General features: G+C 37.7%; 1 protein-coding gene across 1 annotated transcript in view; it reads left to right on the top strand.

The window, feature by feature from the left end:
- GBE1 (1,4-alpha-glucan branching enzyme 1) overlaps positions 1–26764 on the top strand; it is a 148324-nt gene that overhangs the window by 105091 nt on the left and 16469 nt on the right. The window contains exons 13-14 of the mRNA XM_062601996.1: positions 18351–18535; positions 19618–19748. Coding sequence (XP_062457980.1) covers positions 18351–18535; positions 19618–19748 — 316 coding nt within the window. The remainder of the gene's footprint in view (positions 1–18350; positions 18536–19617; positions 19749–26764) is intronic.

Raw genomic sequence — 26764 nt, 5'->3', positions numbered from 1 at the left:
ATGCCCATCATCAGGAAATGCTGGAGTACATTAGTGGGTCTTGGACTTCCTACTTATTTGAGCAATTTTCTATACTAAAATCTGAAAATTGGTAGATGAAATACGAAATTGGCAGAAGCTATACCTGATGACACTCTTGAGTACCTCTTAAAAGCTCTTTATCAAAAGACACATTACTAGGCCAAAAATGGCCAAAAATCTCTCTAGTCTTTCTGCCTGTAGTGAGAATGATTACCTGTAGGAAGGGGAACAGAACAATGCCACTTACGCCACTGCATCTTGTGAATCTTCTGATGTCTTAAAACTGTTCCTTTAAGACATTCCTCATTGAGAAGAGGAGGAGAATGTGGAAGATTAACTAAACATGCAGAAAGGGCATTTTCTGCTACAACTGATTTTTCAAAGAAATTCAACTTTCAGGTTCAGTCTGGTTTGCTTCCCTATTTTGTTTTAAATTTCAACACATACCTTGTTTTAAGCCTTTTCTTTCAGTATCACAAGCTTCGGATTGTTTTTTTTTTTTCTCTTGTGTCCCCACATGCAAAGAAAAAATAGGATGAAGTCTTCACTAGGCAGTTATTCTCTAATCTGACAGATTTTGGAGGCTGTATTACAAATTACTTCCTACTTGTAGCGAAGCTGTCACCAGTACCCATTCTCTTAAGTTCTCCTTCTATCTGAGGGGCAAAGTTTTGCTTCAGCTTCCAAAGCTATTGCCTGCTGGGCAATTGCCTACCAGCTTTATTTAAACCTGCTAACTGGTTTTAATTTTTTCCTATATTTTCTCTTTTCCTGTATTTTTTTCCTTTTACCTATTTCCCAGTTGTGTTGACACTGGTTTGACTTACAGGCGAGTCAAGACTATCTTTAATTACCCTTGTAAATCTAATCCATCAATTCATAAGGATACTTCTAACAGGCTGCCCTAGCCTTTGCAGTAGTTGCAGTCTCCACATGCAGGCCCATGCTGGCAACACAGTCCTCAGTTGCTCACACAAGCAACAGCTTCATGAAGTTGCTATGTCTGTGCTGTACAAAATGATTTGATTTGGAGTTTTTATGTCATAGTCTGAATGCATGGCATCAGAAGTACTCAGTGTCTGATGTAATTAATTGTGTAGAGTATAGAGGTAATGCTTTTCAGTGACTTGTTCTTAATGACAGCCTATCTTTATGCTATTCTGGTGTTGTAAACAGTCATTAAATATTTTAATAATATGTAAGCATTATGTTGCTTTATAACTTCCTTTATTCACATTACAGTGTAAAAAGAAAAAGGTGGTTCAAGGATCAAGTTTAAGATACTTTAAAATCAAATTTTGTAACATTTCCATGCATATATATGCATACATGCATAGTATCGTTGTGAAGCAATTGCAAATCTAGGCTAAATTTTGAGAGCTGATGTCGTGAGTGTTCCAAGACTTAATACTTTTGTGGAAGCAGCATATATCAATGATTTTAAATTAATGCTGATGTTTAACATCATGGAGGTGCAGTGACCCATCTGACAGGCTCATTGTGTCCTGCAGAAAGTTCAGAAGACTTTCTGAGAGTGAGACCTGGTCCCTATTTCAGTGAGAGGGAGAGAAAACATCAGGGTAGTTACTGCCTTGAATCAGTCAGAATTACAGCATTGGAGGGCTTTGCTCATTAGTACATATCTTTTGTGCACCTTCATTAGTAGAACTCATTTACAAACAGGCAAGGCATTTCAATCTGCACCATACCTTTTCTGTTCCACAACTGGAAAGTTAATATACTGATTGATAGTCATAAGTAGTTCAGTTGATGATGAGGCAGATGTGGCTCTTCTTAACCTGCCCTTTTGTAGCAGGGCAAAGTAGCAGAGGCTGATTACCTGAGTACTGATTTCTGACTGTTCTTTCTGAACAAAACTTGCAAGTGTCAATATCCATTTCCACAGAGCAAAAAACACCCCGAGCCCCAAAACCAAATGAAACCCCAATACAAATAACCTTGTCTTTAGGCATCCTGGCTATGACTGACTGCAGTGAGCGAAGATCTTGCAACAGATTATGCTGTCACCATACAGTTGTTATGCCAACACTTTGAAATATGCTAAAACTAATAAACTTCACTTAGAAAAATGGCTTTCAAGTGTCTTGTTAAGAGTCTTAAATGAACCAGTCACCTTCTTTCATTTCATATATAACTATCTTAAACCAACAAAAACCACAGAACAACGAAAAAACCCAACACAATAAATATCCCCCACAAAACAAAACCCCCTTAAAGATAACAATGGATAACTTGAAAGGGAGAAAAAGACTCAAACAATGAATACACAAAGTAGATAAATAGATGGGGGATGTCCTTCTGATATCTACTTTAATTATGTTTAGACCAAAATAAATAGTTACCACTGAGGTTGCTACTTTTGAAACATACTATGCAAAGCAGAGGTTCATTCCTTGAAATACCAGTATATTTCACAGCTTTCCAAATTAAGATCAAACATCAAATTCCTGTGAGGTGAAAAAGAAAAGAATTATTTCCATTTGATAGAATTTAAACTGTTTATAGTGATGTTTTAATCGCTTTATTTACTAGTAAGCAGAAGGAAAATGAATCAGAATGTAAATGTACTATTTAATTTGGCATAGTGCAAATGCAAATTTGAACCTCTTTCCTTCTCAGGTTGCTCAGAATACACTCCCACAAGGAAATTTTGGCAGGTTTTTATTTTTCTAGTTTACATTGCCAGGTTTGACTTCTGTTAGTGTCATTCTTTAACCACTTAAATCTGTTGTCTGATTAATGAGAATCCCTATCTGAACTAGTGTTAGATAGGTTTTTTTTTTTTTCAAACAGCAACATGCTTTATCTCGAGTTATTAGATAAAAATTCCTTCTAAGACACCAGAAAATTGTATTGAAACACTGTTGGTGTGAGAGGAAATGCTGTAAGATAATGCCTAAATCTCTGATGTGTTGTGATTTGGGTTTGGCAGTTTTGCTTCGTCTTAAAATAGAGCTAGCATTGAACCAATGTTTGTGTTAGTAACTAGACACAGATCTTTCTGTTCTTTTCCAAGACAATATCTTGTGCAGAGTTGTTCTGTTCAGTGCTTGAAGTGTGACTGTGGGGGACAAATAAGAGCAATGTCACTCTTTTCCCAGTGACATGTTGCAATTTTGTGGGTCAACAGCTGTGCTTGGAGGCCTCGCAGCAGTTTCTGCTGATTGCTGCAGGCAGTCCAAGTGGGCTAGGCTGGACTTATGCAGAGTTACTTATCTCCCTACAAGGCAGCATGGGGCAGCTGATAAGCAATATCTTAAAGCTGTAGGGAGGCAGTGACTGCCGGCTCAGAGTTTCAATTGGATTTTTGCCTCTCAATCCCTGTGACCGGCAGGGTAGTCCAATCTCAGCTAGCCCTAAATTCAGCAGGGGCCTCTACCACTCCTGATGCAGCATCTTGGCCTTTTTTATAACCCATTTTTTTCTGGCTCTGGTTCAGCCTTTACTCTCTCCATTCTTCGCACACTGCTGTTGGGTTAAATAAATTCAGTCACACAACCTAGCTATCCACTGGTAAACTCAAGCATACATATTTGTGATATATTTTGGGCCCTTTTGTCTTTTATAGCTCATGTAGTGTATTGCTGTCTGGAAATGGTTTAGTATGAGTATTTGGAAGTGGCAGTATGACACATTCAGTTTCACTTGTTGCACACACTTGGAGTCCTTTATCTACACATACAATTCTTTTAATGAATCTTCTTATCTGATGTATCCCATCTACTTTAATAGCTGTATAGGAAAGCAGACTGGGCAACTGCGAAATTCTATCTCAGGGTTGTTTTAAACTGTTAGTAAAGCATATGACTCTCAAAATGTGGATTATGTATTTTATTTTTCCCAGCATGTTGGAATTTTACAGATGGCTAATATTTTATTCATCCCCCAGCAGTAGCCCTGAAGCAAAGGGGATCGTTGGCCAATCTTTTTTTAGTGTCAGTAGCTGGCATTTCTTTTCATCTGCTTTGTCTATATTAAAAAAAAAAAAACAAAACAAAGCCACAAAAAAACCACAGCGCAAACAAAACAAGCCCCAACCAATGACAAACAAACCTGATCTAAACTTAAATCCTCAGTGCATGATTATTTAGCATCACCCTCCTACGTTCTTTTGCTGCGAGGTAAAAGTACAATAACAATTTAAGTGTCTTCCTGCTAAGTAGTGGAATTGAAGTAATTGTGCTGAACAGTAGGAATGCTGGATTTTGCCAGGGCTGTGCTTTTTGTCAGCTCACTGAGGCAAGTCTACTTCTTGAAATAAAATATGTTGAGAGAACTCTGTAAAAGAAACCTGGCTTTAAAATGTTTCCAACTCTTCCCATTTTGGAAGGCTTTCTGTATGCTGAAACACTGCTAATATGCAATTCTGGGTTATAACATTTGCCTTTCTTCTCAAAAATGGGCTTGGATTTACGAGCTGTGCACTACGCATTTTCATAGAGTCATAGAATAGTTAGGGTTAGAAAGGACCTTAAGATCATCCAGTTCCAACCCCCCTGCCATGGGCAGGGACACCTCACACTAAGCCATCTCACCCGAGGCTTTGTCCAGCCTGGCCTTGAACACTACCAGGGATGGAGCATTCGCAACTTCCCTGGGCAACCTATTCTAGTGCCTCACCACCCTAATAGGAAAGAACTTCCCATGTTTTAACCTGTTACCCCTCGTCCTATCACTGCAGTCCCTAATGAAGAGTCCCTCCCCAGCATCCCTATTGCCCCCCTTCAGATACTGGAAGGCTGCTATGAGGTCTCCATGCAGCCTTCTCTTTTCCAGGCTGAACAGCCCCAACTTTCTCAGCCTGTCTTCATACAGGAGGTGCTCCAGTCCCCTGATCATCCTCGTGGCCCTTCTCTGGACTTGTTCCAACAGTTCCATGACCTTGACCTTGTTATGCTGAGGACACCAGAACTGCACACAATACTCCAAGTGAGGTCTCTTGAGCAGAGTAAAGGGGCTGGATCACCTCCTTCAACCTGCTGGTCGTACTCCTTTTGATGCAGCCCAGGATACGGTTGGCTTTCTGGGCTGCAAGCGCACACTGCCTGCTCATGTTCATTTTCTCATTGACCAACACCCCCAAGTCCTTCTCTGCAGGGCTGCTCTGAATCTCTTCTCTGCTCAACCTGTAGCTGTGCCTGGGATTGCTCCGACCCAGGTGTAGGACCTTGCACTTGGCATGGTTAAACTTCATAAGGTTGGCATGAGCCCACCTCACAAGCGTGTCAAGGTCCCTCTGGATGGCATTCCTTCCCTCCAGGGTATCAACCGAACCACACAGCTTGGTGTCATCAGCAAACTTGCTGAGGGCGCACTAAATCCCACTGTCCATGTCAGTGACAATGATGTTAAACAAGATTGGTCCCAACACCGATCCCTGAGGGACCCCACTCGTTACTGGCCTCCAGCCGGACATTGAGCCATTGACCACAACTCTTTGTGTGCAGCCATCCAGCCAGTTCTTTATCCACCGAGTGGTCCATCCATCAAATTGATGTCTCTCCTATTTAGAGACAAGGATGTCGTGTGGGACAGTGTCGAACACTTTGCACAAGTCCAGGTAGATGACATCAACTGCTCTACCCCTGTCCATCAGTTCTGTAGCCCCATCATAGAAGGCCACCAAATTGGTCAGGCAGGATTTCCCCTTAGTGAAGCCATGCTGGCTGTCACCAAGCACCTTGTTGATTTTCATGTGCCTTAGCATGCCTTCCAGGAGAACCTGCTCCAAGATTTTGCCAGGCACAGAGGTGAGACTGACTGCTCTGTAATTCCCTGGGTCATCCATTTTCCCCTTCTTGAAAATGGGGGTTATAATAAGGAGCTCCTGAGGAAAATTCAAATGAAAAAAAGAGGCTTATAGTAAGTGGAAGCAAGGGCAGGCAGCCTGGGAAGAGTACACGTGTGTTGTCTGGGAAGCTAGGGACCAGGTTAGGAAAGCAAGGCCCAGTTAGAATTAAACTTGGCTAGGGATATTAAGGATAACAGGAAGGGATTCTGCAGGTGCATAGCAAATAAAAAATTATGTTGGAGTGCTGTTGTCAAACTCCATAGTAGTTAAAACACTGAAAGGGACATTTTGAAAATAGGTCTGTATCTTACTGATCTGTGTTTTTGGAACAGTATGTAGTTGGGAGATGTGATTATGTTCATAAGCCTCTCTGATGTATGTTGCTATAATGTTTAATTGCCAAGTTAGGAACCTGTGAGGATCTTAATGCAAGAAATTTCTTATCAAATATGATATATGCCTTATTTTGGAATCATTTTACTGTTTTTTCCTCAGGTGAAGGTCTCTGCTAACATTAAGATTTTCTGCATGAGTGTGTTGCAAGTTTATATAAAACTCTGTACTCCTCTTATTTCTATAAACTCTTATTTTTAATTTTCTTTTCTCCAAGGATTCAGAAAAGGCCTGTGAGCTTTACAGCTTATCTAAAAGATTAAGCTATGTCCAGACCTAATTATACGGGGGTTGCATTTGCTCACAGCAGATCAGTTAAGTATATGTTCATCAGAACTGAGCTAGACTGTAAAACCTGGGTTGTTTAAGCACAGAAAGTTCATATTGCTGGCATCTATCACAAATACGTCAGATTTTACTCTTGTCCTTTGGGAGCTCTGCGCATCTTCCTTGCTTGTTCCATCTCTCAGAGCAAAGTGTGGCACTAGGACATGTCACATTATATAGAAAGTCCTGCTAAGGACCATGCTCACAAACAGTCTTTTCTGACTCCAGGGTAATTTTGTAAGTAAAGCAGGTCTTTGCAGGAATAGTATCAATGAATACAATCAGAGAATGTAAAGTAAGCTTCTTGAGTAAGGGCTGTCACAACACTGCTGCCTTGTGTTTGAAATGCAGGCCATGGTTTCAGCTTGGCTACCCTCATATTAATTTAGAAGTACCTTTGAAAACAACGGTGATAATCTACCAATCAATGGAGTCTTCTATAGGGAGACTGTTATGAACTGGGAACGATGCAGAACAGGACTAGATCACATGCAGTGCACCTAGCTCTGTAGCTGGTTTTCTGCTGAAGTTAACAATTTTTTCTGTTTGTTCCAACTTAGTCTTAAGCAAATATCCTTGCATATCTGAAGTACTGCTTGAGTTAGGTATTAGTTACACCTAATATTTCAGCTGTTGCGTAGAATTGTGTTTAGAATCAAATAGACAATTTGATTACATTTTTATATCAACTTATTTTTATATATTGTTTATATATAGATTTGCATATATGTAATTTCACAGTGGTGAGACATTACAGTAACAGGTTGCTTTGAAACAGCGCCAAGTCCTGCAAACAGAATACTGCTTGTACCTTCAAAAATCACAAATCACCTAACGTTCAGAATACAAATAGCTGTTTGCTTAAAGACACCAAAACATGCCCAGTATGTGAACTTAGAAATACTTTTGATTGGGTTTTTTTTACGTCAGAAGAGTCTTACATTGGCAGCCACTGCCTTGAGACTAAGTGTATCAGAGGTAAGTCTCTGGGCTCACTCTTTGAGGAAAAGGTGGTGTAGCTAGCAGTATGAGGCTGTGCCTTTTCAAAGACTTGGAATAAGCACATAATTCTGGTTTTGGAAATACTGTAGTAAATGCCCAAGCCCATTGCAAACAACGGCAAATAATACTTAAAATTGTGAAGGTCTTGATGGCTTTCAAAACCAAATGTGTTTTAGGAAGGGTAGGAATACATTGTCAGCATAGCAGTGTTGAACCAGCCTCAGGTAGAGGGCAGGAGACAGCTGGCAGAAGAAAGATTTAATGTAGGCTCAAAGTAGCGATAAATCATTTTAGGAGGAATCTTGCGAATCATAGTAACATAGGTAAGAAGTGGTTCAGAGCTGCAACCAGAGGAATTCTCTGATGGCAGAATTGACCTGTTTCAAGAAAGCAAGACAAGGGGATCTCATTAATACATATAAATATCTCAAAGGCAGGTGCCAGGGGGATGGTGCCAGACTCTTTTCAGTGGTACCCAGTGATAGGATGAGGAGCAGTAGCCATAAACTAAAACACAAGAAGTTTCACCTCAACATGAGGGAGAACTTGTTTATGTTGAAGGTGTCGGACAACTCGAACAGGCTAACCAGGGAGGTTGTGGAGTCTCCCTCTCTAGAGATATTCCAAACCTGCCAGGGTGCGTTCCTGTGTGACCTGCTCTGTGTGGCCCTGCCTTGACAGGGGGTTTGGACTGAATGATCTCCAGAGGTCCTTTCCACCCCAGTCATTCTGTGATTTTCCTTTCTGTTTACTTGTTTGAAATACTGTATAGAATTATGTGAAGACTTAGTGCTGTGTTAGTATTTGTTAATCAAAGTATAAGGCTTTATTTTCTTTGGAAGTGTTACAGCATTTTAAAAGTTGAAGGTTTCACCGTTAGTATCTTTGAATGTGGCTTCATTAATATATATTGAAGAGTCCTAACATCTGTCACTTGGGCTGTTTAGGAAGTTTTCTGTTTCAAATAAATGAGGTATTTAACAGCTCCGTTTGTATTAAGCTAGTATGGAGGAGTTTGGAGAAGTGTCTGACACTGTATAGTCTTGCACAAAACTGTGTTTCCAGGCATCTTTGTTCCTTGCCAGCTTTGACATCTATTGTAGTCCTCTCTGTAGTGTAATAAGCTTCTGGTGAATGCCCAGACTCCAAAGGTGATCTGGTAATTTTCTATTTATTATTATTTTTGTATTTATGATCTGCTTTTTTAAATAGGCCAAACTTTTAATTTCAAATTTTCTTATTTTGTGCTGTTAACAAATGCATAATTAATTTTAAATAGATTTGTTCCTATTGCAAGAACAGAATATTATTAAACTTTCATTTTTGATGTATATCATATGAAAAGCTTTAACTTTTATGTGTATCAAACATTATTCTAGTGGTCTCTCTCTTCAGTTTACATTTTCTTTCTCTTTTAGTAACATAATCCTTTATATACTGTTTCAAAATTAAAGGATGCAATTCTGGACTCACTGACACCAGTAAGAAAAATGCTGTTTATTGAATATATTATGACAAAAGTTTTGCCATCTTCATGTGACCTCATCCTTTTCCAGTTCAGTCCTTGATTCACTTTTTAAGCCCATTATCCTGTCAGTCATGGTACCAGTCTCTGGTCAGTACCCCACACGGAAAGATTTAGCTGCAACTTCTTTCATGACATCTTCTATTTAGGAAAGTTTCCTGTCATAGGTTTTGTATGTCTTAGCTGGGTCTTGTTTTTACTGGGTCTGGTTTTAGTTGTGTCATATTTTTGACATTTTTCTTTTCAACCTTTTCAATGTGCTGTGGAATATTTCTGCTCCTAAATATTTTAGTGAGCTCTTGGAAGCGGTTAAGTAAATAATGTATTCTGTGTATGGACACACAGAGCATAGTAGAAATGTCACAGTATCCACGTCAGTCTCATTTTTACCAAGATGCAGCTAATATGAAACAGCAGAATGGGAATTGTTTCAGTGTTATTGCAATGAAAATAATTCATATTGTTACTCATTTTTTTTGAAAGACTGTCTCTGAGCATGGAGTAAATTTTAAATCTGAAATATATTATTCTACACTGGGGGAGGAGTGTTGAACTGTAAACTTTCAGGACTGAAAGTTTCTAAGAGTAGGTTAGTAAAATAACCCATCCACTCAGGGTCCCTTCTAGCCCAGATAACTGATCATGGTACTCTTTAAGTAAGTATGAACTGCAGAAACTCAAAGTTTCCTCACTAAAGCATCAGAGGGAAAACATTCCTCTGCCCCTAGGAATTGAATACTGTTGTCAGTGACATTGCTAGTATTTCATTGAATACTCTTTTGATGGAACACTACAAATAACAAATGAAGAGAATATTTATTCCAGATAAATGTTTTGTATGTGTAAATACAGTTCTACTAAATATAGACATGCTGGAACAACCATCATGCACTCTGCTTCTGTTGAAAAGTAAATCATAGTAAAGCAGAGCCATGGTTTGCCCAGTTTGTCTGGCTGTTCCTCTGTGTAAGTAAGCTCCTCCACCATCCAGCCTTTCCTAATACAGGTTTAGAGGTTGTGCTTCTGTGAAGAATCACTTATTTTCTTGTTACTTGGCTGGGTTGAGGTTTTGTATGGTGTGATAACTCCAACTTTTTAACATCAGTAGGAAATAAGTGAAGACAGGACAGCTTTGATAGGAAGGGGGAATGAGAAAGAAGCAAGATAACTGGTGTGCTACAACCTGTATTAATTATACTTAATTTCAAATACTTTGAAGAGAGGGCACAACTGTGCTTAAGTGTTAACAAAATTTCACCTGAAACATAAGACAGCAAGAGCTTTGGGGTAACCAAGCTAGCTGCTCTTACGATATGATATGTGAGAATGCATCAGCTGGCTAAGAACTGTTTAAGGGATGTTGTTTAAGATGGAACTATAAGGGAATGTATTGGTTTCAGAATCTATGAGCAAGTACAGACATCTTAACCAGCTCCTGCTTTGCTTTAAATTACAGTAGTTCTCCCCCAGAAGCCTACTAGATAAGCCAGACACAGCCCTTGGAATTACGCAAAGGCAAACTACGGTGTCAGCTGTATCATTTTAATAGCTTATGAATTTAATAGAGATGAAGTAAAATGTATTTCACCAAAGTTTGAGGTGGGGGTTTATTTCTTTCATTTATATTATATTTTACAGCAGTATTTACCTCTTGAATTCAATTGAAATTTTCAGGAATTACTTTTCCAGTTTAAAACGAAGATGTATGAGAGAGAAGAATGTACCATAACTGGGAGAAATGTCTTTTAACAGGATTTCTGTTCCTCCTTTATTTGTTTAATATGATCTGTTAGGAATGGAGTACAATAAATATGATTTGAGGAGAGTATTTTAGAAATACTTACCACTGAACTTTAGAAGAGCTGTGATCAGCTAAATATGTTATAGAAAAAGCTAGTTAAATATTGCAGGTTGCAGTATGTGTACAAAAAAAAAAAGAGATCCTTTGATAGAGAGGAAAAACTTCATGACACTTATTCTCAGGTGAAGATTAGCCCTATCTGGGCTTGACAGCCTGTGTACCAAGCAATAGCGTGATGTGATTTGAAATGGCTGGTATATTAAAATAGGAAAATCAGAGTACTGGACCTTTTAACAGTAATATAAAATTAGTACAGTATCTTGCAAAAGCACAGACTCAGCAAGCATTTGTCGGCTTCTGTAATAAAGAAAGAGAAATTGTGAAGCCTCTTGAATGTAAACAAAGTCTCTATCACAATATTTGCTTTCCTGGGTTATTTGTTCATGTGCCTGTTTGCCTTAATGACTGAAGGAAAAGTAAAGCTAATCTGTTTGCTTTAAAAAAGGTATTTATTGTAAGTGAGGTATATTCCAAAGGTACCTATTTTGGAGGAGAAAAGGTCAGTAAGCAGTAAATGACTTTTTATAAAAGTATAAAAAGTAATAAAATATTAGTGATGAGTACAGCTTCTAAAGTCAACATTTTCCTGCTGAGCAGTGTTGTACAACTTTCTATTGCCAAAAGCTGTGTCATGAATAATGTGTTTATATGCACACCAATTTTCATGGGTTTGTCAATATTTTTTATGCTGTACTTAATTCTTTCTGCTGTGAGAAACTACGTGGTCATTTCTTGGGGAGTAAGAATAGAAACCAATTTTCAGAGTTCTTGAAATGTTTTGAGTTTGATTTGAAGCACTTATAGACATATAAGTAAAGGATGGAGGGTCATTTGCAGAATCTCCAGGATCATCACAAACAAGTCTCAAACTTTTTGAATCCATAAGCGGTTTCTCTGTGACCAGTACTGGGGCTTCTTTTAGTATAGAAGTCTCAAAAGGAGAGATGGAATGTGTATTGTCCCAGTTAAGGTTTTGCCAGAGCTGATATTCCCCAACACACTAATCTTATTTTATGAGATGGTTATGTATAAACTGTCACAACTACCAGTAGTTATCAAAAGGCAAAAAGCTGTGGTTCGTAAATCTAAAGATAACACTGTGTAAAATTCATTTTTGGTTATCTTGAAGAAGGGGTTTATGTGATCTATTTATTTCATTTCTTCATATCTTCTTCCAAAATCTATGATTAATTGTTGAAATTGGAGATAGTATTGCAGTCTGATCCTTAGGATGTTGTGGAGGCCCACCATCATCATTTTCTTCTGGATTTCTCAAGGCAGAGGGGGAGGCTTAAAGCCTCAGCAGGAGAATATCTGCTGTTTAAAAGCTTGGATATTCAGATAATAGGTAGGACATTTGAAAGGGCTAACTACCTAGGCTGACTGTGAAAATGCAGTACAGGCTTCCATGTTAGCTTTAGGAGTATAGTCTGTAAGTGGAGTGGGCATTGTCATGGCCTAAAAAAAATGGAGCCTGTGGACTATATTAAGAGGAAACATTGTTTATGATTCTTGTATTCTTTGGTCCTTTTCTAGGCACTTGTTTTTAGCCACTGTTAGAAAAGGGCAACTGAATAGACATAAAATTCTGATTCAACAGGTTTTACTGGTATATTAAGAAACAGGCCTGGAACATCATACCTACGTAGTGTTAAAGCTATACTTCCAAACGGTTTGCTGTGAGAAGTTGAGATTGAGAAGTACTAAAGAAAAGAGGGGCTGTAAAAGCAGAAAATATTGTTATAATAGAAGCCTTTATTTAGTGCTATTTAAATTAAATCAATATTATTCTGGTGGAAGAAACTACATTTCCAGATAAACTGTAAGATTTCTTCTTGGAGCAACAAGTCAGACATGCCAGGGAATTCGTTGAAATTCTGTCCTGGAGCTTCCCTGGATCTTCTAGTCAGCTGCTGTGGATAGAGTACTGTATCCCTGGTGCGATCTAGGATCATTTTAAGGTCTCAGTACTTTCCTGTCTGGGATAGATTAGAGGTGTGCTTGTGGTTTTTCATGGTTGTTATCACACCAGAGGAGGGGCATTCTTTGATCCTTTAATACAGGCAAGGTTAACCATCCCCTCTCTTCTCCAGTAGAAGATATGGAAGATCAGAGTTTCAAAGCAAACATGGTATTTATTCTGATTTTTGTCTTATCATAGACTGGAAGAAGACAGTATTGAGTATTTTAAAATAATGGGAGAAAATGCTTCTGTCGCAGAGCTGGCTTTGCCAAGATCTCTCGTTTTACCATTACCTCATGCATGAGATTTCCTCTAGCCTGTGTTTTTTGCAAGAAATACAGTAGAATTGTTTGCCTGAATTTGGTTTTGGGTTGTCTTTTTTTTTTTTTTGTCTTTTCAGGACCAACATATCATTGCATACCAGTGCTAGAGAAATTAGAAAAACGTATTTGTTGTACTGATGACAAAATTAAATAAAAGCTTGTAATGAAGATCATCCTCTCGTAATTTAAAGGCAGTATTGCTTCTTACTTGTTTTTAGTAGTATGAATGTTAAGAAGAATATCTGGTACAAACATGAGTAAATACAAAGTATCAAAATTGCTCAATATCCAAAAACTTTCGCAACTAGGGTAAAGGAGGATTAATTCTTTGAAATATTCATATTTTTGAAATAACAAGAAATATGTGCTAGCTAGATCTGACTTAACATTGATTCTGTTTATAATCTGCAGATTATAAACAGATTATATTATTATTTAGGCTGAGAAAGTTGGGGCTGTTCAGCCTGGAGAAGAGGAGGCTGTGTGGAGACCTCAGAGCAGCCTTCCAGGATCTGAAGGGGGCCTATAGGGATGCCTGGGAGGGACTCTTCTTTAGGGACTATAGTGACAGGACAAGGGGTAACAGGTTAAAATTTAAACAGGGAAGTTTAGATTGGATATTAGGAAGAAATTCTGTCCTGCTAGGGTGGTGAAGCACTGGAATGGGTTGCCCAGGGAAGTTGTGAATGCTCCATCCCTGCCAGTGTTCAAGACCAGGTTGGACGAAGCCGTGGGTGAGATGGTTTAGTGTGAGGTGTCCCTCCCCATGGCAGGGGGGTTGAAACTGAATGATCTAAAGGTCCTTTCCAACCTTAACTATTCTGTGATTCTATGATTGTTGCATTGTCATCATTGCTCTCAAAAGTAGTGAAGTTAAATTCAAATCAGTTACAACTCCTGGATGAGTTGGTTATCTGGGTGGTGTAAATTGGTGTAATGTTACTTATTTTGTTAGAAATACGTTAAGGCGGAACTGTTGAAACATTGTCCCAATGTGTCCAGTCCCCAGTCATCAGTGTTAAACAGGGTCTTTTCGTAGTATTTTAGATCATTTAAAAACTTGTTCAGCCTTATACACCAAATTAAACTTCTTACCTTTGATGTATAAAATAAACTACTTGCTTTAACTGCTTTTAAAGTATTTAATGTCATACTTAATTCAAAATGCAAACAGAACAAAATAACAGACATCTCTTGACACTGCCTGCTGCATCTTTTAAATGTGCTTTCAGTTCTGCTTAGCCTAATTTCTTGAGAGAGAATTGCTAGTAGAGATGTCTAAAGAAGAGAGATCAAGAAAACTTTCATGACCTGTGGGGTGCAGCTTCAAAGCTGTCATCATCAGCCTAACTACTTTGCAGTATAAATGCATTTCTAGCCTAATAAACAAGTGTGATGTAAATCTTCATTATAGCAGTAGGAAGTTAATTTATTTGTTGGAATTGTGATCTTCAAATCTTGTACATAGTAAAGTGAAGTTGTCCAATATGTGCCATATGTAGGAAATAACAAACGAGTTAATTCCTAGATAAAATTAGTATGCATTGCACTTCCATGAGTTGTCTTTGTTTTGTTTCTCTGATCAAAATTTCAGTTAATTTCAGCTTTGTTCTCCTCCACATTAGTTCCATTGTCTTGATTTGCATCATTCGTAGCAGCTGGATTCTTGTCAATCTGTAGTTTGGACCTTTACATCAAACAGCAAATTAATTGCAGGAAAAGAAATCCCAATAGTACTACTATGTTTAGAGGCTTTCGCAGTTATCAAGAAACGAATGTTGCTGATTCTTGTCAGAAGTGTGAAGTTGAACATGGGGAAGGAGGCAGCAGATGCTTCATGGGTACCATTAGTTATCTTTTGAAATAAGTGTTGGTCAGCTACTGGTACCTTCCTTTTCCTAGGCCTGCCCCTCAATTGTTGTGAAGTTAGATTAGGAAACAATAGCAATTAAGGGAAAAAAAAATTAGTGACGTGTGGTTTTGTTAAAAGATGCATAGCCTTATGTGTGCAAAGCACACTCTGGAGTTTATCAGAAGGCCTGCTTGCATCCTAAGTCCTAGTTCCTTTTCCCTCTGCCACATCTTAAAAACATAACCAAAGATACCTCCTTAGCTTTGTTCTGTCAGTATTTATGAACTCATCTTTTCCTTTTTTGAAAGAGAAATGAAGGGACCCTTTTAAAATCAAGCAGCACATACAAAAAGCTCATGAGTGTGTTGTGCAGAAGATGCCCGTATAAAGTTGTTTGAAGGCAAGCAGTTGGTGTTTAGACTGTCAACGTGCTTTTTAGACATCAGCAAATAATTTAGTCTTCGATCTACCTGCTGCACTATGTTAAATTCCTTTTTTTTCTTAATGAACAGCAGCAATGGCTAGAACAATAAATTACATTGCTTCTGTGTTTTGCTGCACTTCTGTTGTTCCTTAAAGAGACAGACAAACATCCAACAAAATACAGCATTCAAACAACTGGTGCAGAAACAGGCAAAGCAAGCGGAGACAGGGCAGTTGGTACACGGTATGAACACAAAGGAGATATTATAGAACCATAGAATAGTTAGGGTTGGAAAGGACCTTAAGATCATCTAGTTCCACCCCCCCTGCCATGGACAGGGACACCTAACACTAAGCCATGTCACCCAAGGCTCTGTCCAACCTGACTTTGAACACTGGCAGGGCTGGAGCATTCACAGCTTCCCTGGGCAATCCATTCCAGTGCCTCACCACCCTTACAGTAAAGAACTTCTTCCTTATATCCAGTCTAAACTTCCCCTGTTTAACAGTGAAATACTCTATTGAAATGATGAGCTATTTTAGTCTAATTTATTCACTATCTTGTATTGCTTATTTTCCCTGGTTTTCTGTTTTTCCTACCTAATAAGTACAGTTTCCTTGGCTGTCTTTTTGAGATACATATCTCTGACTTTCTGATGTTTTTTGCTATGTTTAACTGAACTATCTCATGTAGTCTGTCTTTTCAATAGTGTGCAGATCACAAAAGAAAGTATACTTTTCCCAGCTCTTAAAGAGGCTGTTGAATTGGTTAGATACAGTGTCTGTCTGTAGCAGTATCTTCTCTCATTTTCCCTGCTGTATGGTTAGCGCAGTTTAAGAGCTGAAGTCCAGCATTATTCCAAGGTCATTTTCAGAGTCCTGCTGTGACTCTGATTCTTTTATATTTGTTTCTGCTTTTGAGCTGAATATGAAATTTAGTGATTCATCTTTTGAACGGGAAATTTAATTTACAACTTGTCAGGGTGTTTACAAAACGGATACGCTGTGAAGGATTCTCCTGAAAATGGACACTGCTGTGAAGGGTTCTCCTTAATATGTATTCAGCCTTTCTGTTTTGTTCTCTGTTTATTTCTTTGCTCCTGTGAAGCATGGAAATACACAAAAGTCACTTCAAATTCATAGCTGTCGCTGCTGACCATATCCTCCAGGCTTTTCAGGCAGCAAGTCAGCAGGAGGTGGCTGCACATGCAGGGTGTCCATCCAGGAAACAACGCTTGCCTTCTCTCAGCATCCTTGTCCCTTCATCTGCCTGCAAACTCCAGTTTATTGACAAAAATTGAGTAAATGGTCAGAAATGTAGAAATGGTCAGAATCATTTTGTTTTTAAATTAGAAACCCTCTTCAATTTTATCACATTACCTCCCCTACATACTTCCAGGTACAGCGCTTGTTGTCTCTGTTTTACGGTGCATATGTGTTCTGTGTAATCTCTATGTAATGTCTGTGATGAATCAACTATTGCAGGGTTTGAAACGTTTAACTTTCAAGGTACTTAACCCTTTTTAATCCTGTGTAGAATGAATAGCCCAAAATGACTGAGAGTATGTTAAGTGGCATGTTATAGTGCGAGTTATAACCATTAAGCCTGCTTGGATTTGTCTCAAACTGTAATAATGGCAGTATATAAAACAAGACATGTTTAGATGTATGGAAGTAATTTAAAATACTGAGTCCCAAAGGAGGGGGTTCTTTGAATCTGCAGCTTTCACAGCTGAGATTTTCTTCTGTAAGTGAAACTAAGCTTTTTCTTGATTAAATTACATCTTTTTCCCTACTTGTTTTTACTGGAGTGTGATCCAAATCTGAATAAACCTATTCCTTGTCTTAATATGTATTCAGTAGTTGTGTGGGCTAGTATGAGACTGGCAAACTTGTGAAGCATTACAGTTCTATAAAAACCACATTGCAATACAATGGCATCTACAGGCAAGCAAAGGAGCATGAACCTCTGGCCACACAGAGGAACCCTGTGCTCAAAACATGCTTCATCCCAGCCTGAAATGTGTCCCTGATGCTTATGCCACTGAGTATTATGTCTGGGAAAGGAGCTCCCCTTGCAAGGTCGCTGAATTGACATATACTGTTAGATCCCTGGGTTGTCGCACCCTTTAAGTCACTTGTTTTCAGTATCAGTTACTGAATGCATCATCATTAACCATCCTGCTTTACTCTCTGTGATCTAGCCTGCTACTTGAACTAAGATGCCTTTTTGAATTTTTCTCAGAAGTGAAGAACTGAAATTCAAGTAATCCTTTTGAATAGTTATTTTTATGCCATTGGAAACAATGACAATGGCACTTATAGCCAGCATAAAAAGTGATTGAAGTTCAGCCAACTGGTCTTTTGATTGTTTGAAGTTTAATTGATAAAAAGAGAAATTTCTCTGTGAGTGGTAACTCTGGTTCTGTTAAATGCTCAAAACCACTGGGTATCTACTGATAAAGTGATGGTTTTAGGTTTTTTAATGACTCTAAAATTTGTACCTTGGGTGACTCAGTTTCTGCTGCTGTTATTAATGGGTGGGAATGAAAATATTTTTGGCGTGGCATGGTAGCATAGAGGTTCTAATTCATTTACCACTTTTATACTTCCCCTGCAGTCCACGAATATTTTACTGTGGTAGTTTTATTGGCCAAACAAACCTGTTAGCAAGCGTGAAAGTTTAGAGAGATATTTTAATAAAAAAATGACCAATTTATATATCCGGAATTATTCTTTGGAATTTAAAACTTGCAGAAAGAAAATATATTTTCATGTATTTTAATTTTGCAGTTTTAGTGTACTTTTAGCATGTGAATTTATGGATCCTGTATATTTTTAACTGCAGGTAATGAATTTGGACATCCAGAATGGCTTGACTTCCCCAGAATAGGGAACAATGAGAGCTACCACTATGCCAGAAGACAGTTTAATCTTACTGAGGATCATCTTCTTCGCTATAGATTCCTAAATGCATTTGATAGAGATATGAATAAATTGGAGGAAAGGTTTGGATGGCTTGCATCTCCCCCGGTAAGCTATAAATACTAAATGGTAAGTTTTTAGTCACCAGCTACCTACATGTTCAGAATAACAATACCAAATTTGCATGCAGAAATTTTATACAGCACTTTATTATGCACTATGTAATGCCCAACCGTATATTTCAAGTTGTCAAAATATGTAACTGAAATATCTTCCACAGATAATAGAAATCTGAAGCAAGTCTCCTTTTAGCTTCATAGAAGGCTCTTTTCCTATTATTTTTGCTGTTTTTATTTAGTAACTGAGGATCGGATAAAACAGACTATAAATTTGTCTGTAATCCAATCCAGGGATTGCTTTGATAAAGCATAAATTGTTCTGACTATTTGCTTCATATAAATAAATACTCGGTTACTGAGAAAGCACTTTCAGTACAGTGTAACTTACACTCTCTTGGTCTTCAAACTGTCACTTTTGTGTTTCCCTTTTTTGCCCACATGCTGCACTGTACTTTTTATAAAAGCAGCTCAATTATTACAATTTCTCAGTTTAATTATTTCATACTAGTCATAATTCACTTGCAAGAACTTTTTAAATTGATGTCTAGTTATTTGTTAATAGCTTTTGTGAATAGAACAAAGGTGGTATGTGCAGCAGTTTAATGTGGCTTATCAAAGGCATCTCTCACACAGATTTAAAAACCAAACAAAGCCCTCATACCCAGTGCTTCATTTTCTACATTACTAACAGTAGATGTAGTGCAGATCCCCATAACAAGTATATCGGAAGATTCGATATGATAAAAGGAATCCATTTTTTGCTCAAGTGTGATGAAAAGACCACCATACAAATATTGAGCAGGAATTTTTCATGTGCTGTATACTGAACATGCTTCTTCCTCTTTAATTTTACATTACCTTGTAACAAGTAAGCTATAGTTTAGTAATCAAAAATATTATGTGACATTACATAGGTAAACAATTTCAGTTTGCATGTTAATGCCTTTATGTTGCTTGAATCTTTGTTTTACTTGAAGTATAGAAATAGTGGTGGTGTTTTTTTCCTTATTAATTCAGTTAGAAATTAACTATTTTATAAAGTTGATTTTTATTTTTATTTTTCTTTCCTAGGCCTATGTGAGTGAAAAACATGAAGCCAACAAAGTCATAGCATTTGAGAGAGCTGGTCTCCTATTTGTTTTCAACTTCCATCCCTATCAAAGTTACGTGGACTACAGAGTGGGTATTGCAGATCCAGGAAAATATCCTTTTCCTTATTGTTTTGCTTGTACAGAAAAGCTCTAGAAGTTGAACACTAATTTTATTTCTATTTTCTAATATGAATGCAAACTGTAGTTAAAAGTTGAGAAACCGCTTATGTCATCAGTGTAATCTTGCTTTCTTAGTGTACAGCAAAAGAAAATGTAGAGATTTGCCCTCTTCAGAAGAGATCATTTTGTAGAAACCAAAAGTAAAAATCTCAATTTAAGGACTACAAGTTCAGGTTCCCTTCTGATGCCTTGTTTTTCTGGAATTAGGTTGAGGCATGAAAAAGTAAGTAGCTCTTAGCTCTTAAATAAAGTACAGAAAGTGACCACAGTAGGATAAGGCTGTGCATGCAGTCACACAGGAAAATGCATTAACATTAGGCTGTACAATTTCTGTTTTATAATTGTGTGGACTGAGAATGTGTTCTTACCTCAGACGAGGAGTAAGTGTTTAGCCTTGAATGATGGACTGGGTTTGCATTTTTGTCCAAGTTCTTAGCATTGAGCGAGATGCAAAACATTGATGCTAACTTGCCAGAGGAATTTAATTTGCCCCAATTCAGTCTATTTCCAGTCCTTTGACAAACTTGTGGCAGTTTAAAGCAGTGCAGTTCCGGTTTTGACCTACTCTTTTTATTTATGAGCAATTTCAGGGATATATTGGCATATCTCAATTGCTTCAGTTCAGTGTATTGCTGTATCTCCTGAGGACTGCTGAATCAACCTACAGGGGAATGGATTCTGATTTGGAAACAGCAGGTCAAGCCCACCTTCTTCAGTGCCTTCTGCTGTGTGCTGCTACTGGAACCCATGGAAAAAGTAGAATGGGCAGTAAATTGGAGTAGGAAAACTTTAATCTGGTGGTGTGAGATATACCAACACTTCGCTGCCATAGCCTTTGAGTATTCACCTTTCTAAATGGAAGCTTTGAAATTCTTTGCATTCTGCAGATGGAAAAGATGGAAGTTCAGTGTTAAGGACTACAGCATGTAACGTTAACTAGTGTGACTTTTTTTCTCCGATGCTTATACAAATACACTTAAATACAATCCACTTTTTGTTGTTCAGTTTCTGCCTTTCTTTTTCAAAGATGTTCAGAAATGTTTAAGAAATATTTTTTGTAAAAAAAACCTCAGAATTTCACTCTTAAGAACTTTTGTCTCATTTTCTCTTTTCGACAGCACAGCTTTATTAGGCTTGTATTTATCTACGATTAATATGAGGCAGTTTTTCTAGCTTCATTTTCTGGTTTGTGCTAAACTAATTGAATACCTAAGCATTGTTTTTCTGGGTAAGTACTCCACACGTATTGTTAAAAAAATTCTACTCCTTGGTACTTGCAGCTAGAGGTGAGAATAATCTGTACTCAGGACTTCTGAAACTCTTTGGGCTTTCTTTATGCTCGTGGAAATATTTTTATGACCATTTTGTTGAAAAAATATTTAATATAAGCAGTTGAAATGTCAGGGCTCCAAATCTTTCAGTCATTTCAGAAACATTGCCTGTATCTATTTTACTCCACCAGAATGTCCTTTCACCTCGTACATTAGGCATTTACTATTTGTGTAGAATCCTGAGCACACTGCTCCTGTTTCAGCTGAAGCTGCTCTGTAGTAGCTCTTCTGCAGCAAACTGCAAAATCTGCTTTTCACTAGTTTTACTTTGTAAATCAAGGCTTAGTTGGGTTTCAGTAAGTTGATCTGCTGCTAATTCACTGGACATTGAAACAGCTTTTGTGGTTCTTTGTCCTCAGTGTGTGACATGTTCCACTGCTTTTGGTGGGAGTGGAGGGCTCTAGATGCTGCTGCTGTTTTCTATGATAATGTAGCACACCTTCACTTCTGCTGAGAACCCTGTTCATGTTCTTAAGGAAGTGTCTGTCCCCTTTTACCATATTGTGCTGTTTGCAGCTCTGAGGAAGAGTTCGCAACTCTGAGAGGAGTAATTTTCTTAATTTAGTGTTCTCACTTGGGAGTCACAAATGTAGAATCTTGCCATATATCACCGTTTCAACAGCCTTCCCATGTTCATTTATTGTGTGGCCGTTTGGTGCATGAAGCAGGGGAAATTCTGGAAAACCCTCTGTGAGGGAAGTGTTCCCAACTGGCTCTCAGCCTCATTGAACCTTGGATATTTAAGCTTGAAGGTAGAAACCTTTTCTTCTTTCCAGTGGTTCAGATTCTGAAGATATAAATCATTCTGAATAATATACATACTGAGGCAGACATATTGTAAGTTCTGGTTCATAGAATTGGGCATGTTTGAACAGAGACTTTAACTGCCCCAAATTTATAGTTTTAGATTACAAAAGCAGATTTGAAGTGTCTTAATCAGACTTCACTGAAAATTTAGGAAGTTGCAGTTGATTGTTGAAATGAAAATTATACTTCTTAAGATGTTGCACATAAAGAGGAGAAAATACAGGAGTGAAAAAGGCAAGGCATGTTTAACTTGGCTCAAAATTCTTTGATTTGGTTCTTAAGCATCTTTATTTGCATTTCTCTTTAGCTTTAAAAAAAGTCTCATTTATATTAATTAAGATCTCTCTTTATCTGGGAAGCTTATTTATTATGTAAATGGAAAAGGTCACTATGTGCTCATCCATGTGATGACCTTGGATGAACATGAAGAATTGGGAAGAGCGTCAAGTAAGACAGTGTACCCTGATGCCTAAACCATGAATATCTCTCTTCTGTTTAGTACCTGTTGTTAGCAAAGTCCTTGGACAGTAAGTTGGCCATAAACACCTTGAACATACCTAAACTTTTCATTTCTATTCTGTCTAGGAGAAAGCTAAGCAGTACCGTTTCTACCAATTGTTTTCTCAATATCTTTTCATTGATAACAAAGACAGAAGCTCTCCATTATCCCATTCCTCTGTGTAGAAGTTTCTTCTAACCCAAGGAATATCCCAGAGCTGTGGAACTACCAAGTGTAGTAGAGAACTGCTGAAATCTTAGTAATAGCTGGTATGTGATGTGCTTATATGTTTATCATCATAATCAACTATCTTCAGGAAAATTCATCATAACTAAACTAGATACACCTAATGCTTTGGCATTAGACTGCAGAAGATGCAGGTAGTCACTGAAACACTTCTCTGAAACAGCTCAAAAGCAGAGTCATTACAGCAGTTTCTTAAGCATCCTCAGCTGAGTAGTGGTAATGAATTGTATGCCTGGATTTAAGTGACAGCACATTTGAATTACTGCAGCATGTGGTGAAAGAGACTAACTAAAATTGCTTTTCTCACAGGTCCATGTGTATATTTGTGATTCTCTTTGTAGCAGCACACCCTAAAAAATTCTCTATGCTATTCATATCTCCTGTGGTTGCAAGATTAAAAGGCAAAAGATAGCATGTGTGTGACAGTGCTGTTCAGATTTAGATCTGCCTATTTTCTGTATTGTTGGTAAGCTGTTAGCAGTAAACAGGGGCTAACTTGCACTATTTCTGTAATCTTTCTAAGACTGGTAAAAATGAGAGTGAAAAAGAAAAGGCTGGCATGATTTTTAGAGCATGAAGGAGATGAGGCTTGTTTTGGTACTTCAATTCTAGAAGGATTTGGTTTTATTTTTAGAACTGAAAGTTGAGGGTTTGAAGTATGTTATCAGCCAAGCAAGTCCATAGGAAGTCCACTTTATACTTCACCTAACTAGGAAAGTTCTGGGTTTTCTGCATTCAGTTCTTTTTGACATGTAGTCTTTCTTGGCTGAGATTTCGAAGCTGCTAATCAAGAATAGCTGATTTGAACAGTACTTTGCATCAGGCAAGCAAACAGAAATATCTCTTCAGTTTTCATACTGCAGCTCAGTCTTCTGGAGTAGTCAGTCATTGAAACAATGACGAACTAGTTGTAATATCATTTTAAATGAAGCATATCCTAAAATTAAGAACCACTGTTGCTCTCCTTCTTGCTTTCAGCATCCTAACTCCCTGCGAGCAGTTTTTGTGTGTTTTTTTTTTTAATCCATTAGACTCTTTTACTGTTGTCTAGTTTTTGTTGTAATTGTTGTCCTGAATTAGAGTCATGAATTTTATGTATAATTTCATAATGGAACCTTTTAACCTGAGATTTTAAAAAAGTGTCCTATAACTGCGAAATATGGTCATGTGACATTAATCTTCAGAACAACTTCTCCACTTTAAAAGGAATTTTTTACAATCCCTTTTGAACTTAAACATGATGCAGAAGTACTTAAAAACAAAAGCTTACTGTTACTCTTGAGATTTTTAAGAAATTTGGTGCATTTTTCATTAGATACTCATAGGCTGTTACTGTATAAGCCTGAAGAGCAGATTGCTATGATGATAAAATTTTTAATACAAAAGAATTTAATCTGAACGATGTCGGGAACTGTGGGAAATGGGATGATCATTTTACTACCTCGCTTTGTTTGTTTAGTGGATTGAGTTAGTCAAATTAGTGTGTGTAAAACTTGTCATTAAATTTGCCTTTATTAAGTGGATGGCTTTGGCCTATCAGTATATTGTAGCAATATATATATCATAAAAGTCATATATAACTTCTTGGATATGTTATCAGGTATGTTAAGCTACAGAACTTCTTGCCTCTCTAGCTTGTTTTTGTAGGCAGTCCAGTCCTCTGTTATGATCTCATTGAAAATGTTCTTCTTTCAGTTGTTCTTTATTTCTAGGCTTTTGGTGTAGCAGATCTAATTGCACTTTAATAAGAGAAGTGGTACTCACTAAACATTACAGTCCATCTGATCCCACTTGATTTGGAAGGTCTTTTTCTGAACAGCCAGGCAGTCAGTAGTTATATGAAGAATCACAGCCAGGTTGGAGTGAGATTTTCTCTCAGTCTTACAAATTATGTATAAAAAAAGTACGTAAAGAGTTTTTCAGACTCCTTACAGTCTTCCCTCTTAGTTTCATTGACATTTGGTTACTCCATTCTACATCTTGTTCTTCGAAGATCATGTACCCTAATGTGAAGTATTCAAGGACTGAGACCTTATTTTTTTATGTGAGCATGGAAGTCCGTAAATGTTGTTGAGCAGCATGAATCTCTGCTGTCTTTTCTCTGTTTCTGTCTTGACATTTCACATTGTCATACACTGCTAAAGTGCAAGCAGGAAAAAAATGTCGGGGGGGGGGGGGGGGGGGCGCGGTTACTTTGTAACAAATACTGCCATTTTTACATAGCATAACATAGCAAAGCATTGTAATGCTAGAGTGAATGAATACCACAGTTGTACATTTATGAATGTAAGGTGATGCTTGAAGTCAGAGTTGTCCATAAGCAAACCGCTGGGTAAGACCTGAGGTATCACAAGTATTGTCATCAAAATGCTGTAAAAAGTATATATTAAAAAAAACCAAAATATTAATTCAGGCTCTCTGACATTTGCAACCTGCACCTAGAGCTTCTAATGAGCAAATAAGGTTGTTTGAATGAGTCAGTGGTATGTGACTGCTGAAGGCAAAGACACTGCTTTGCAGGCTGCTTTGAAGTGCAGTTATGTAAGTGTCCCTGACTGTTAGAATTCAGGAGGTATCTGGCATATGGAGACAAAGGACTTAATTTAGGATCAGCCAAATGCTAAGTTCTGGCAAGGTAGTTGGTATGTTAAGGTTAATAGGTGTGAATACGAAATATAGCATGCTTACATGGGAATGCATCTTTGATCTGTATACGAAAAGACACAGCTTTCCAGCAGTGGGTCTGGGTAACTATTAGAGTAGCAAATGCTATTGCATAATTTCTGTGCCACTATGTGAGGGAGAAAGGAAAACATCTCTATGCTCATGCTGGAATTTTACTTCATAAATTATGCTCTTTCAGAAGCCTCTTCATGAGAAATAGGCAGCTTACCTAACATATTATTTCTGCTTCAGTTTTGAGACAGATGAATAATCGTCATGTAGGTCAGCTGTCTCTAGTTCTCTGATTGGAGATAAAAGTTCGAATGTTAACAGGGAAACCATTCATAAGTTTCCATTTTTGTGTCTGGGTTTGTTTTTTTTTTAATACTGCCTAGGCCCTTCTGTGGGGTTGTGGTTGATTCCAAGGCTTGTCTGCAGTAAAAATTCAACATGGAAAACTTCTTTCCTCTGTTCAAAAGGAGCGTGCCTGAAAGGAGTGAGAGAAAACAGGAAAAGGGGCTTAAAGATTTAAGTCTTTCCTCTTCCATAAAATCCCGTGCCAATTTTTGTTAAACAGTTTTTCTGCAATGTTAGAAGTGTCATTAAAAATAAGCTATCTGTATATATCCACCCCCTGTTTTTTTTAACCAGGCTTGTTGTCTTGGCACGAAACTAAACCAGCGTTTCATGTTCATGATTACCAACCGATATGGATTTACTTATCTCTAAACTTACATTTTGTTTAAGCAAAAAGCACCTATATTTGGTTGAAGCAAAAAGGTGCAGTACCTTCCCTTCTCCTCAATACTGTGCCGTGATTTAAGTACTCAATGGCTTCAACTATCATCTAAATATCCAGAGCTAAAGGTCATCATCCAGAGGATTTCCAATATGCTTGTTCTTAATTGTAGGTTGACCCCTTAGTCTTCTCCAAAATAAGGAGTGTGTGGAGAGGGAGAAGAGAGGTACTCCTTTAATTTAATTTATTTCTTTCAGTGAAATTGAACTGTTGAGAACAAAAGGGCCTGACCACCTCAAACTCTTTTTATGTCCTCCTTGCAGCTGTACTTTCCTTCATCTTCCCTGCATGTATGGTGCATTTAATGACTGAGTTCCTGTTTTCCTTAATGTGTCTTAATAGCATATACTTTGTCCCTTTAGCTTCTGTATTATTGTCTCGGTATTCTTTTATGCCCAACTTGAAAATCTGGTTTCCACTTTATTTAGGCTTCTTTCTAGGATATGAAGTGAATGAAAAGTTCATCAATTAGTCCTATTGATCTGTGGCTGTATTTTTTGTTCTCTGCATCTTAATAGTTCATAAATTATGCTTGTGCCCATAGCTTTTTACAAAATCTGTGTCTTCAAGAATTTGGTTTTCTTTGGAATCCTTTCTTTTT

This window comes from Pezoporus occidentalis, unplaced genomic scaffold (genome assembly GCF_034315485.1).
Source record: "Pezoporus occidentalis ecotype Australia unplaced genomic scaffold, CSIRO_AGI_Poc_V1 ctg74, whole genome shotgun sequence".
Taxonomy (NCBI): Eukaryota; Metazoa; Chordata; class Aves; order Psittaciformes; family Psittacidae; genus Pezoporus; species Pezoporus occidentalis.
The sequence above is the reverse complement of the archived record's forward strand: the minus strand, read 5'-3'. Positions and strand labels throughout refer to the sequence as shown.